The sequence below is a fragment of the Diabrotica virgifera genome, chromosome 1, assembly GCF_917563875.1.
Source record: "Diabrotica virgifera virgifera chromosome 1, PGI_DIABVI_V3a".
In the NCBI taxonomy this organism is placed as follows: domain Eukaryota; kingdom Metazoa; phylum Arthropoda; class Insecta; order Coleoptera; family Chrysomelidae; genus Diabrotica; species Diabrotica virgifera.
The window spans coordinates 59,392,208-59,406,819 of NC_065443.1; the positions used below are offsets into that span (position 1 = coordinate 59,392,208).

Consider the following 14,612-nt stretch of genomic DNA (forward strand, 5'->3'; position numbering starts at 1 on the left):
AACAAAATACGTCAGAAAATAATAAAGTTCAGTAATTCTACGGATAGCTTATGAAAGAAGAAGGTTTATTCTGTCAATATTTTGCATATACATACGTAATTGCAATAACATAATTTTGCAAAAAGCTGTCTATTTTTTGCTTATAAACAGAAGAACTTTGGAAAGCTTGAATTTTTTCATAAATTTTAAAAGAAAAAAAGTTGTCATAAGACACTTTGAGACGAAGTTAGTACCTTTTTTATTTCACAGCGGTTTTCTTTATACATACTATAAGTCTTTATAAGGCTGAACTATTAAAAAAAAGAGAAATAGAAAATTTGAATGTTTTGGACATGTCATGAGAATATCAAGATACAGATTGCTAGAGTTGATTATAGAAGATTGAAGGTAAAATACATAAAAAAAGCCGACCTCTTGGTTGTAAAATCTGAAAGAATGGCTACACTTGAGCTCCATCTAACTTTTTAGAGCTTCCATAAATAAAGTGAAAATTGCCATGTTGATTTGCAACCTTTGATAGAAGACGGAAAGATTTTAGTTAAAGAAGAGTTAAAACAGTGTATCCACAAAAACTCATAATCAAAATTGTGGTAATTATGGTTTGAGATTCATTCATTCGGACTTTCGGATCCAGATTGCAACCGGAAGTACTATTTTAAAGTAGTCGAAATAGTACAAGCGATATATTATTCGACGCGCCTTAGGAAAGTGAGAACAAGATGTATACTTTTGGTTTTATATCATTCCCGGTTAAAAAGTGCTAACCGGAAATGCCATATCGATGGTTAAGAGCGCAGATATAGTATGTCCAAATATCTTAATTGTTGAGGAGAACGTTTTGAAGTTTTCGCGTTACTTTTTGTTTGATACTGCTGATATACCGATATATCATAATGTTTGGGTAATAAGTTCGGGTATCATTATTAGCTTAATGTAGATAGTTTTTAAAATAGTATGTATTATTGGGTTAAAAAATATTTTTTTTGAAAATGTGTATGGACATACAACATAAGGTATGTTACTGAATGTCCGGACAAACAGTATTTACAGCCATGATAAGTTTGATCGCGTGAGCACTAATATTGTATGTCCCAAAACATACTATGTTTGTACACTTCCAAACGGACATAAAATATCTGTGCAAGTCGGTTTTTAGTACAAATGGGAAATACTATATTTTGGCAAGGCTCTTTAACCCATTTACAATCATTCTGGACTTACAATAATTATGCAGAACATTCATATGACCCTACTGAATATTTTTATAATGTTATCTTAAAATCAGCAAAAAGTGGACATACTATATCTGTGCTCTTAACCATCGATATTATAGTAGCAGAAATAGAACATGTGATATATCAATAGACGCGTATTGAAAAGTCGAGCTTGAATCTTTAGTTCTGGTTTTGATTTGACGTCACTGCTGGTTAAAAAGTTATGACCGAACATTTGTCAAAAATGACTCAAAATTAGTCGTATATCACATCAATCGACAAACAGTTTTACAAAGAGTTCAAATATCGACTTCCGGTTCTACTTCTGGTCACGTTGCGTGGGGTGAAAATCTAGGTCTTACGAAGTCTAATTAATTGTGTTATCATTTATTTAAGTACAAAATTTAAAGTGAACAACTTACGCACCTGTTCCACAGATCCATCACTTGCAGTTGTAGTTAAATTAGGCAAAATAGCACTGTCATGATTTATAACAGCTACACATGGAGAATTCAAGCGTTTGGCTTGATGAACTAACATATAACAACGTTTGTTGTCAATGTCATTAGCAATAACATATCCAGATGGTATTGGATCTTCATTGGCGTGGAGAAGTTCTAATAATTGAGCTGTCTTTGAACCTGGAGCAGCACACATATCCAAAACCTAAAAAAATTTAAATGTATACTTCAAATACTCATTTTCTATTATTAATTATAATTTGTTATATAACTAATTATACTTATTTTCGTATTTTGAGAATTTCAGAAGTGGAAAACGAAACATCAAAATACACGTATTTTCAATTGTTTGCCGTTCAAACGGTTACTTCCCATTAAAAACTAAATACTATTAACATACCACAAGAACAATGTAATCAGAAAAACCAGAAAAATACAAAAAAAAACTATAAAAGACGAGAGTGAAAGGAGATATTGAAAGGAGTTAGCATGACTAAAACATAGACAACATGCGGACAGAGATCGAAGATGCAGTCAAATCATTAGGAGAAATGCCAGAAAGTTCAGAGACAAGCCAAAACCGAAATGAGTTGTTCAGCAAAAAGTACTAATATTGGGTAAACTCGATGTTTGAATCAGTGTTTGAAATAGTGTTATGTTAAACAATCGTAGGGAAGGTGTTAAAATCTGTGGTGAAACTATTATAACATCAGATAAGCAGATAATGAGGTGTATTCTGTAACATTTCCGTTAAATTTAAGAGGCCTCTAAAATTTAACTTTTAACGGTCCTCTAAAACTGTTAGGTTAGATTGACATTTTGTAAACACATAATATAGAGGACCGCTAAAATAATATTTTTTTAGAGGAATCCTCTAAAAGGTGTTGGAACAAATACGGAAACGTCGCACGTTGATCGTTTTTGAACTACTTTTAACCTAGAAATTGACCTAAAACTGACTGTCAGAGGCCAAAAACCTTAAGGCTGTTTTATCAGTTGAAGCACATTGCAATGTTAAGTGGGCGTATCACTTACTTTCGTAGACTGGTTACGTCAGACACACGTGACTCCCTACTTGAAATTGATTGGAAGTAGGGAGTGCGACCGACAATTCGATCTTTACTCAGTGGCGCCGGCGGACAAGTATTTTAATGACAACAAAATGCATTATTCTCCATTCAAATTAATTTTGTCGGGAATACCTTGTTAGATTGATTTTATCGTGGATAATATTTTAAAAAGAATTATCACATTTTTGTCACATAGTTTGGCCTAGGTCAAACTAGTTTATCCTGATATAATAAAGATTCACACTTCAGGATAAACTAGTACGGCCTTCTTCTTCTTCTTGTAGTGCCTATCCGTTTCGGATGTTGGCGGCCATCATGGCAATCTCTACTTTTCACACTGCTGCTCTGAAAAGATTTGTAGTGGTTGTGTTGAACCACGTACGTAGATTTTTCAGCCAGGAAATCCTTCGCCTAGTACGGCCTAGCCTGCACTAATTTAGCCGAGTCGAAAGTAATTTGACGAACATGTAAGGACTTTTACATGCGGCGAATTCCCAAATTACGTCCTTTATAATCCAAGGATGGTACTAAAAGTGAGAAATTTGACCTAGGCTGTCTGTCCGTCGGTCCGTCCGACCGCGAATATAACTGCTCCGTCACTATACTAGGTAGAATGACAAATAAGGTGTCAAATGAAAGCTTATAATCCAAGGATGGTACCAAAGGTGAGAAATTTGAGCTAGGCTGTCTGTCCGTCGGTCCGTCCGACCGCGAAAATAACTGCTCCGTCACTATACCAGGTAGAATGAAAAATGAGGTGTCAAATAAATGCTTTTAATCCGAAGATGTTATTAAAGGTGAGAAATCTTAGCGAGGCTGTCTGTCCGTCTTTCCGTCCGATCGCGAATGTAATTCTTCCGTCAATATACCAGATATAATGACAAATGAGGTGTCAAATGAAAGCTTAGAATCCAAGGCTGGTACTAAAGGTGAGAAAGGACCCCGCAGAAACCTTATGGGAAATGGCTCTCTGTCAAATGCTCTGATACTTTGGATTCTGGTAGTCCTTGATATGTAGAACAAAAGACTTCATGGGCGCGTAGCTCCAAAAAATTATAGTTCTGACATATAAGCCTCTGAAGTTATAGGTACAGTGAGGACGTTTGAGTTGAAATAAATTCATTTTCTCGAGAATGGGGAGACTCTGGAGATAAATTACGAATCAGCTCGATTTTTATTTTTAAATAATAATTTTTTGGCGTATATATCATACTAGTGACGTCATCTATCTGGGCGTGATGACGCAATCGGTGATTTTTTTAAATAGGAATAGGGGTCGTGTGATAGCTCATTTGAAAGGTAATTTAATTCTCTATTCACTAATGTAAACATTAACATAATTATTTATACAGGGTGCCGAAAACTTTTTTTTAATTAAATTAATTGAGACAAAAAGAAGAATGTATATAATTTATTTATTTCGAAATACATTTTACTGCTGTCAGAAAACAGAAAAAAATGTTAATTTGAAAAATAAACATCGCCTTTCGCTTACATTAAATGTCCAAACTGCTAAGAGGTAGGTGGGTGGCAGCTTTAATATTGAATTTAAGCAAAAAACAATATTTATTTATCAAATAAATTTTTTTTCTGTTTTCTGACAGCAGTAAAATGTATTTCGAATTAAATAAATTATATACATTCTTCTTTTTGTCTCAATTAATTTAATTAAAAAAAAATTGGGCACCCTGTATAAATGATTATGTTGATGTTTATATTAGTGAATAGAGAATTAAATAGCCTTTCAAATGAACTATCACACGACCCCTATTCCTATTTAAAAATATCATCGATTGCGTCATCACGCCCAGATGGATGACGTCACTAGTATGATATATAGGCCAAAAATTATAATTTAAAAATAAAAATTGACCTGATTCGTAATTTATCTCCAGAGTCGCCCATTCTCGAGAAAATGAATTTATTCCAACTCAAACGTCCTCTCTATACCTATATCTTCAGAGGCTTATATCTTAGAACTATGATTTTTTGGAGCTACGCGTCCATGGAGTCTTTTGTTCTACACATCAAGAATTACCACAATCCTAGGTTTCAGAGCATTTGACAGAGAGCCATTTCCCATAAAGTTTCTGCGGGGTCCTTTGTTCTAGGACTTCCGGTTCTAGACGCTCACTTCAGGCCAAACTAGTTTGGGCTTTAGTAACATTCTTGGATTATAAGCTTTTATTTGACACCTCATTTTTCATTCTACCTGGTATAGTGACAGAGCAGTTATATTCGCGGTCGGACGGACCGACAGACAGACAGCATAGGTCAATTTTGTCACTTTTAGTACCATCCTTGGATTATAAGCTTTCATTTGACACCTCATTTGTCATTCTACCTGGCCTAGTGACGGAGCAGTTATATTCGCGGTCGGACAGACCGACAGACAGACAGCCTAGGTCAAATTCCTAACTTTTAGTACCATCCTTGGATTATAAGCTTTCATTTAACACCTTGCTGAAAAATCTACGTACGTGGTTCAACACAACCACTAAAAGTCTTTTCAGAGCAGCAGTGAGAAAAGTAGAGATTGCCATGATGATCGCCAATATCCGAAACGGATAGGCACTAGAAGAAGAATAAGAAGAAGGCCGTACTAGTTTATCCTGAAGTGTGAATCTTTATTATATCAGGATAAACTAGTTTGGCCTAGGCTAAACTAGTTTGGCCTGAAGTGTGTTTATTTATATCAGGATAAACTAGTTTAGCCTACGCGTGATATGATAAACTAGTTTGATCTAGGTCATACTAGTTTATCCTAGGCGGTTAGGACAAAGTAGTTTGGCCTAGGCCAAACTAGTTTGTCCCGAAATCGGGTTTGGCCGGTAACATATACATTATTTTAATATATTTATAGATTGCAGTTACATAAAAAAAGTATCCAATTGATGAATAAAACACAAATCGTGGATAGTAGTATAATTTTCTGTCTTATTTTAAAACACCCTGGGACTCATTTCTTATCTTGTCAACTTATATCTCTAAACTAATGTAATACTTAAAAATACGCGTAAACTAAAGAACTTGTAACTTATACCACTAAACTAATAATATATTATGTACTTAAAATACCCGTAAACTAAATAAGTTTAATGTTTTCAAAATAACTAAGAATACTGTAAACTGTAAACACTAAGCAAGTTGATGAAGAAAATACAAGAATGAATAACTGGAAATGGATTCTAATAATTCAAGCGAACTGACCGACTGACCGTACGTTCATGAGATTTGTCGTCACGAAGGCGATAACGATGAAACTAAGCGCCAATGCTGCGTAACTCGTTTCATTATTAGATTTCAATATTTTTAGCAAATTTTCTTCAAAGTTGGAACACGCTTTTCTCGATTATTACTGGACACAGAAAGGTGAAAAAAAAATCAACGATTACAGAAAAAAAAACTCTTTCAAGTGATGGGAGTAAAAAGTTTGGTTATAATAGAACGTTAAACATTATAATCTAATTTTTCAACAGAATTTTCAAAAAAATAAAAAAAGTAAAACCATCATTTTAAAGGCAACATAATTTCGAACAACGTGTCCAAATTTCGAGACATTCTGTCGGTAAATAACAGAGAAAACACTGTCCCTAGGTTTTGGTGCACCGATAAAACAGCCTTAAGAAGAAGAAGTTGACAGTTTCCTAGAAAATAATTATTTATTGTATTTAAGTATTTTTTAATAAAACTCATATTTTCCAATTAAATGTTTTTATTTATAAAGTTATACATTAAAATATTGCTGAAAAATTGCATATCTTATTTCTTCTCCCCTTCGACACTAATTTTGGTCAAATGTTCTATTTTCAATAACATTCTCTTATTAATCTGCATCTGGTTATAAACTTTCTGAAACTTCACCTGTATAAACATTTGGTACGTTTTGTAATGTTCCACAATAACTTTAAATAATTTTACCTGCACTAATAGGATTTAACTTAACAAGACGAAATATATGTATATGAGCCGCAATAACCAAAGCAGAGACAGAATTGGTCAGAACATCACCATCGATGACTTTAACTTTGAGTGCGTTAGAGAATTCAAGTATCTTGGAACAACAATAACTAGACAATAACGGATCATAAGAAATAAACAACAGGATTCAGGCCGGCAACAGATGTCTTTTTGCCCTCCAAAACCTTATACACTCGAAACAACTAACGAGACGTACGAAGATACAGGTCTATAAAACAATCATACGACCCGTTGTGATGTATGGAAGCGAAACGTGGACGATAACAAAGGCAAACGAAGAGAGACTATGTGTTTGGGAAAGAAAAATCCTAAGGAAGATCTTTGGTCCTGTGCTGGATGAAGCATCAGGACAATATAGGATAAGAACTAACAAAGAGCTCGAAGAACTTTACCCAGACGCCAACATAATAAAAGAAATAAAGTCCAGAAGACTCCAATGGGCAGGACACCTCAGAAGACATTCTGACCAAAGAACAGTTAGACTGGTGTGGGAGGAAGCCCCAACTGGAAGGAGACCACGCGGACGCCCTCGACTCCGGTAGCGAGATAATATAGCAGGAGACCTAAGCGCGATGGGCGTGGAGAATTGGATGGAGGTTGCTCAAGACAGAAAACAGTGGAGGCATGTTGTCGAGTCGGCTAAAACCCACGAAGGGTTGTAACGCCACGGAGTAAGTAAGTAAATAGGATTTAATTGCTTTGACAAACATCTTTGACTTCCAACACTTTTTCAATCACATTTCTAGGTAGGTAGGTACCTACTTCCTTTGAAATGGTAATTGTAGTTACTTTCAGGTCAATTACTTTTTGTGTGTGTGTGCTATCGCATTTCTTGACTGTGGACTTAATCCATTAGCCAAACTAAATTTGCTTAGGAACTAAAATCTTATGAGATATCTGTTATACTCTCATTATATTTTTGAATATGAATGACTTATTTGATAATAATGATTTACAAATATAAGTACTTATCTATTTTAATGATAGCTTCTTTCAATTTTTTTTGTTTTTTATTTTTATTATTTTTTTATTTATTTTTTATTTTTTTTATTTATTTATTTTTTTTATATATTATGGTTTTTTTTCTTAACTCTAAGGATTATTAACTGGGATACATAAGTGCTCAGGCAGAGCAAAATCAAACAAGACCAGACCACGGAAAGGAGGGTCACAATTACTTTTTGTTTTTGTTGTAATCTGAAATCAACTCTACAAAAAGAAACAAAAATTTGAATTTTGTTACTTATAGGTGTAATGTGTCGATTGTAAAGTAAAATGAGACTTACCTTTCATTATTATTTATTAAATACTTCTTCACCAAATACATTATAAAAAGCCATTTGCCATTTTTAAATATTTATCTCCAGTATAATACAAGAATAACAAACTACTATTCATACAAATAAGATACTGTTCGGAAATAAGATAAATCGTGAGATTAAAAAACAGTTAGAAAGATCTGGACAAGAAAATATCGGTCAAAATCTAGATATCATGAATTCCGCCATGGTCACCATAGCAAACGAAGTTTTGAAACCAGAAAAAGACCCAATAAAGAAAAAGGATTGGATGACCGATAAAATACTAGACCTTATTCAACAAAGAAGAAATTGGACAAACAAAGACGAGATTCGGTAGAGAGATATATCGACAAATAAGATACGAGGTTAAGCGAGCAAAAGAGGACTGGATGGAACAAAGATGTCGTGAAATGGAAGAACTACAAAGAAAACATGACGAGTTTAATATACATAAAAAGCTTAAAGAAATTACCTACACTCAGAGAAAAAGAACTCCTCACTTTATGAGAAACTCCAAAGGTAAAATAATTCTCGACTTGGATGAAAAAAAGGAAGAATGGACTAACTATATAAAAGAGCTCTTCCTGGATACGAGGCCACCACTTAACACCACAAAGTATACGAATACTGGTCCTAGTATTTTAAAAGCGGAAGTAGAGAAAGCCATCAAACAGAGCAAAAATGGGAAATCTCCAGGCCCTGACCAAATACCATCAGACTGGCTCAAACTTCTGGATGACGACAATGTCTCACAACTAACAAACATTTATAACCATATATACGAGACTGGCATGATGCCACAGATATGGTTAGAGTCTACATTTATTCCACTCCCAAAAAAGCCTAATACATCATCATGTAAAGACTTTAGACTAATTAGTCTCATGAACCACTCTCTCAAGCTACTTCTTAAGATAATTCTTAATAGAATCAAGCAGAAATGTGAAGAGACAATGTGAAACAAACAATTCGGTTTCAGAGAAGGATTGGGAACAAGGGAAGCTTTGTTCTCAATGTTAACATTACTTCAACGATCATGGGAAGTACAGAAACCAATTTACGTCTGCTTTATAGATTTTGAGAAGGCGTTTGATAGAGTTCAACATAATAGGTTGTTTGAATATCTATAAATGATTGGAATAGACGATAAAGATCTGAGACTTTTACAACATCTATATTGGAATCAAGAAGCTTCTATTCTGGTAGACGGCAAAGAAACAGACAAAATTTGCATTCAAAGAGGTGTCAGACAGGGTTGTGTGTTATCCCCAACTTTGTTTAACGTATACTCAGAAATAATTTTTAATGAAGCCTTGGAAGGACAATGTGGAGTTCGAATCGGGGGAGAAACTATTAACAACATCAGATATGCAGACGACACCGCGATCATGGCTGAAAATATCGAAGATCTTCAATTCCTTATAGATCGAGTCACTAGAGAATGCTCCAATAACGGACTTAACATAAATGCAACAAAGACAAAGTTACTTGTGGTTAGTAAACAAGACGTCGGCCCTATGCAACTAATTGTCAATGATGAATCAATAACAAAAGTTAACCATTTTAAATACCTAGGATGTTGGATAAACGAGACACTAAATCCAGATGAAGAAATTAAAACTCGTATAGAAATTGCAAGAGGAGCATTTATGAAACTTAGATCTATTCTGAGCAACTCTCAGCTGAACTTACAACTAAGAATCAAGTTCCTAAAATGTTATGTGTATCCTGTATTACTATATGGATGTGAAACCTGGATCATGAAGGTTAACATGATGAACAAATTAGAAGCCTTTGAGATGTGGTCGTATCGTAGAATGCTCAGAATATCTTGGGTTCAACGCATTTCAAACAGAGAAATCTTAAACAGAGTAGGTCAAGGCGAAGATGATAAAAAAGAGAAAACTTGAATATCTGGGGCATATAATGAGAGGTAGCAGATACAGGATACTGCAGTTAATACTCAATGGAAAGATCGACGGAAAAAGAGGAATTGGTCGAAAGAAATATTCATGGCTCCGAAACCTTCGTCAATGGACTGGCTTATCAGCAGATCAATTGTTACATGCTGCACAAGATCGAGAACGATATCGGCAAATTGTTATGGAAGCTACCCACGCCTAAAAATTTGGGCACGGTACTTAAGAGGCTACAGTAGCGAGCAACAGGTAGCAGCAAACGCGTTCCAATATTGCGGCTCTAATTTTGAATATTTTGTCGAGATATTTGGCACACATATTCGTAATATAATAAAGAATGGCGGTACAGAGCCCAATTTTAGAAATATGTTAGTACGTGGAAATTACTCTATAACTAAATAAAATATTGAAAAAAGGAGCCTGTACCGCCATTAAGAAGAAAAAAATAATAAACTTTCTTCAAATAAACTTTTTTATCTCATGCCTAGATTTTGTGTAATCTTGGAACTACTAAAATTTTTTATTTCTAACAAGAAATCGAACATATTATAACTAAATAACTAATTAGGCAACATAGAGAAATTATCAGTGTCATTTTGACAAACCTGCGTCAGATTTTCTCTAATTTGTTCTGTCATCTTTATTGATATCAGTCCAGTGCAGTAGTGTGTTAATTTAAGAATTCGTTATAGTTGTTTCATAGGAAAATAGTGTTTATTGATAGTTATTTATTATATTTTTGTTGTTGTTGTATAAGTTGTTGGCCTGTTTGAAATAATAGATTGTTGTTAATTGTGTTTTAGTTCAGTTCTATGTAGGTAGGTAAGTATATTTTACGTAAAAACATTTCGAATTCTAATGCGAGTATAAAGATTTAGGAGGATATTTTATTTTTAACATATTATCAATAGTTTAACGAAATGGGAAAAGTTAATCAAACGACAAATAAAGCGAATAATTCCAAGAAAAAGTCCATTAAAAGCCGTGCCAAAATTATGAGAACATCGAAATTGGAGCCACCACAAATTTTAACAATGTAAGTACCTATGAGAAGTAATCTACTGTTGTCATACATAAAAAAAGTGTGAAAAGTTGTTTCCCATGAAAATGAAATTCGTAATAAATCTATGTTTAGGTACAGAAATCCTGACTACAGTACAAATGCCAATTTTTTTTTAGGTAGATATTCATAGTCCTGTCGCCAAGGGGGTACAACGGCCTCCTTTATTCAGATGGTCTTACCCAAGATTTTTTTATGTATCTTGACCCGTAGAACACGAATTTGTTGGGTAACAGTTGATCCGGATGTCGATAAGATTGTTATAAACAAAGAACTTGAGGAATTACATAACAGCGATTTCTCGCAAAACAAAACATTTTTTTTTTGTATTTTTTGGGTCATTCTAAGCAAAAACTGTTCTGACAAGTTTTTTCGTAGGATGCATGGTTTTCGAGATAAACGCGGTTGAACATAAAATCGAAAAATTGCAATTTTTGAACCCGAAAAAATTTATTTTTGCTAAAGGTGATACAGTAGCGATCAACAGGTAGCAAAAACGCGTTCCAAGATTGCGGCTGTAATTTTGAATATTTTTTCGAGATATTTGGCACACGTATTCGTAATAAAATAAAGAATGGCGGTACAGGGCCCAATTTGAAAAATATATTAATATGTGGAAATTACTCTGTAATTAAATACAATATTAAAAAAACGAGCCTGTACCGCCATTAAGAAGAACAAAAAAATACAATTTCTTCAAATAAACTTTTTTATCCGATGCCTAGATTTTGTGTAATTTTGGAACTACTAAAATTTTTTATTTCATTAGTAGTTCCAAAATGACACAAAATCTAGGCATCGGATAAAAAAATTGAAGAAAGTGTATTTTTATAAAAAGTGCAGGAGCTAACAATGCCGAGGAAGATCTATCAGGCTGCATCTCACTTCCCGCCTGTCCAGCACGGTAAAATTCCAACAAAGCTTAGTTCCGAATACTCAGATTACGAGTAGAACTAATCAAAATAATAAATAATCATTCCATGAAGTACGACTTAACCTGGTAGATTTCCCTCGGCCTTCTTAGCTCCGGCAATTCGTTGGCTTGCAAATTTTAGAAGCCACAAGCCACGATTGGTTTAACCAGAAGACTAGTTCTAAGTTTTATTTTATTTTTGATATTGTTAATATTAGAAGTAAAACTTTCGTTCGTCTTTAGCAGATACCGCCACGGCATTCATGCCATCATTTCGTTGTGAACCGATAACGGTAGCCCGAATTTTAGTAGTTCAAAGAGAATGAAATATGCACCTCTGATGGGACCCTAAGAAGGGTTAAAAGGTGTTCTAGAGTGCCTTTGGAGCTCTATGAACTAAATAAAATAAGACTGCTCTCGTTTCGCTTCACAATGAAATTATTATTTATTATTTTTTCGTACAAATACCTATGTTAACATAAAATTTTCACCCATTTGGGTTTATTTTTATAAATATTTATTTACTAATAACAAAATTGTTTTCGGTTACTTCCATTTAGCGCGCCTATGAGTTAAATTGTCAATAATATTAATCTTACATAATGTCAAAGATTACCAATGTTGCCAAAGTTTATGATACTATCTCCCGAAGTTATATTTTATTGCTACCTGTTGATCGCTACTGTTTACTCTTAAAGAAGAAGAAGATTCATACAAACATAACCCAACAAAAATAATCAAACCACATTTAACGGACTGCTAAAAATTTAGCGGGTACGTTTTGACATCCTCTAAAATATTTTTATTTAGAGGGAGTTTTAACGGTTTAGGTTATGATTTTAACGGATGTATGATTTACAGAATACCAAAATATTTTTAGCGGGAGCTAAAATTTTAGAGGCCACTAAAATTTAACGGAAGTGTTACAGAATACACCCAAATGTCATAATGACAGAGAGTCTAGAAGACCTTTAAACTCTGTTTAGCGCAGTAAACCATTAATGCAATGAAAAGAGCTTAACCAGCAACACAAAGAAAACGAAATGGATGGTGGTCAAAAGCAAAGATAACAAAACCCTCGACAGGGTGGAACAGATTACATATCTGGGAGCTGGATTGACTGCAAGGTTGAGAGCGAAGAGGAAATTTCGACCAGAATGGAACTGGTATGTAAACGTTTCATTAACCCCTTCATGCACAATTTTTTTGAAACAAAAAGTCAACTTATTTTTAATGTAAAAAGTGATCCTAGTGCGCAGGTCAGTCCAATTAGTAGTTGCATTTATCCGATTACTGAAATAATGGTCACGAAACTGTCACTGGACGATCCAAATTTTTGTGGGAATAATCAGAAAGACGATGCGATTAAGGAGAGGGTATGGTTTGAAATCAACATATCAAGCACATTTTTGTGAATTTTTTTCGAAGCTATGGTAGAATTATTTTATTTTTAAATTAAATAATCAGATTAATTACAATTCAAAGAATATTTAAGAAAAAATGCAATCCAAAATATTGAAAAATAAGCCATTGGCGACAAATTTTGGCAGGCAGCTCAAAAAAATGGATTTTGCGGTGGACATCAGAACTCATCACTGGATCATACGAAACAAAAAATTCAGAAAGATTTAATTAGCTTATGAGTTTCGCGAGGTAACAACGTCGAGTTTTTTATTTTTAATGATTTTTGAATTTTTGGTATCACTCAGAAATCAAAAATACGAAATTTTTGATAAAAATTTTGTGAAAACCAACAGATTTAATATCGTTGAACAAAAAATAAGCACAAAACGAAAAATATCTCGACGTTGATACCTCACGAAATGTCTAAAGAAAATCTATGCAAAATTTCAGGTAGATCGGTCAAGTAGTTTTTCAGTTACAATGTTCACCGCATTTGAAAAAGCAGTTTTGAGAAAAATACGTTTAAAGTTTTGACAACTGCATCTTCATCTTCTTATTTGTCTGCCAAATCGTAAAGTGATGAACATTGAAATATGTTTTTTGAATTGCGGAGTAATCTACAAAAGAGAAGGCGAACAGTTGTTTAACGTTTCTCACTACGCTCAAGCGTGCTGGCGCGAAGCCGCGGCAACGCGAGTCGAAGGTAGGAATATTCAACACCCTGTATCTCTGGTAATTTTACTCCGATTATTTTGAAATTTTCAGAGAGTATTCTTGAAAGTATGCACTTTTATTTGAAATAATAAAAAAAATTAAATATTTCAAACCATACCCCCCCCCCTTAACGATCATTTTTTTTGTTGGAATGCATTTTGTTTACTGTGCAGGTAGCCCGATCAGGGAACGCAAAATTTTACGCAAACCTCCAAAAAAATAAAGGAAGGATGAAAATTTGGGAATAGGTAGTTGAAATGGTCTATTATTATATAAGAAAAAGTTTACAATTGTACATTACTTCCATTTTACAAAAATTGGAAAATACGGGGTGTAAAATTTTTTCTCGGGGGTGAAAAAATATACGTTCAAAATAAGTCAGGAATTGGATAAAATGACTAATTCTAAGTAACTTTTGTTCTATAGAGTTTTTTTACCAAGTCAATACTTTTCGAGTTATTTGCGAGTGAATGTGTTCATTTTTAACCAAAAAAAAATGTTTTTGGACGGTTTTTCGGAGATAACTCAAAAAGTAAGTATTTTAGCGAAAAAAATATTCTTAGTAAAAATATAGC

The 14,612-nt window shown here is 33.8% G+C and overlaps 1 protein-coding gene across 1 annotated transcript in view; it reads right to left on the reverse strand.

Annotated features, from left to right (window-relative positions):
• LOC114333843 (tRNA (cytosine(34)-C(5))-methyltransferase) overlaps nt 1–14,612 on the reverse strand; it is a 97,923-nt gene that overhangs the window by 63,073 nt on the left and 20,238 nt on the right. Inside the window, exon 5 of the mRNA XM_050656453.1 lies at nt 1,641–1,880. Coding sequence (XP_050512410.1) covers nt 1,641–1,880 — 240 coding nt within the window. The remainder of the gene's footprint in view (nt 1–1,640; nt 1,881–14,612) is intronic.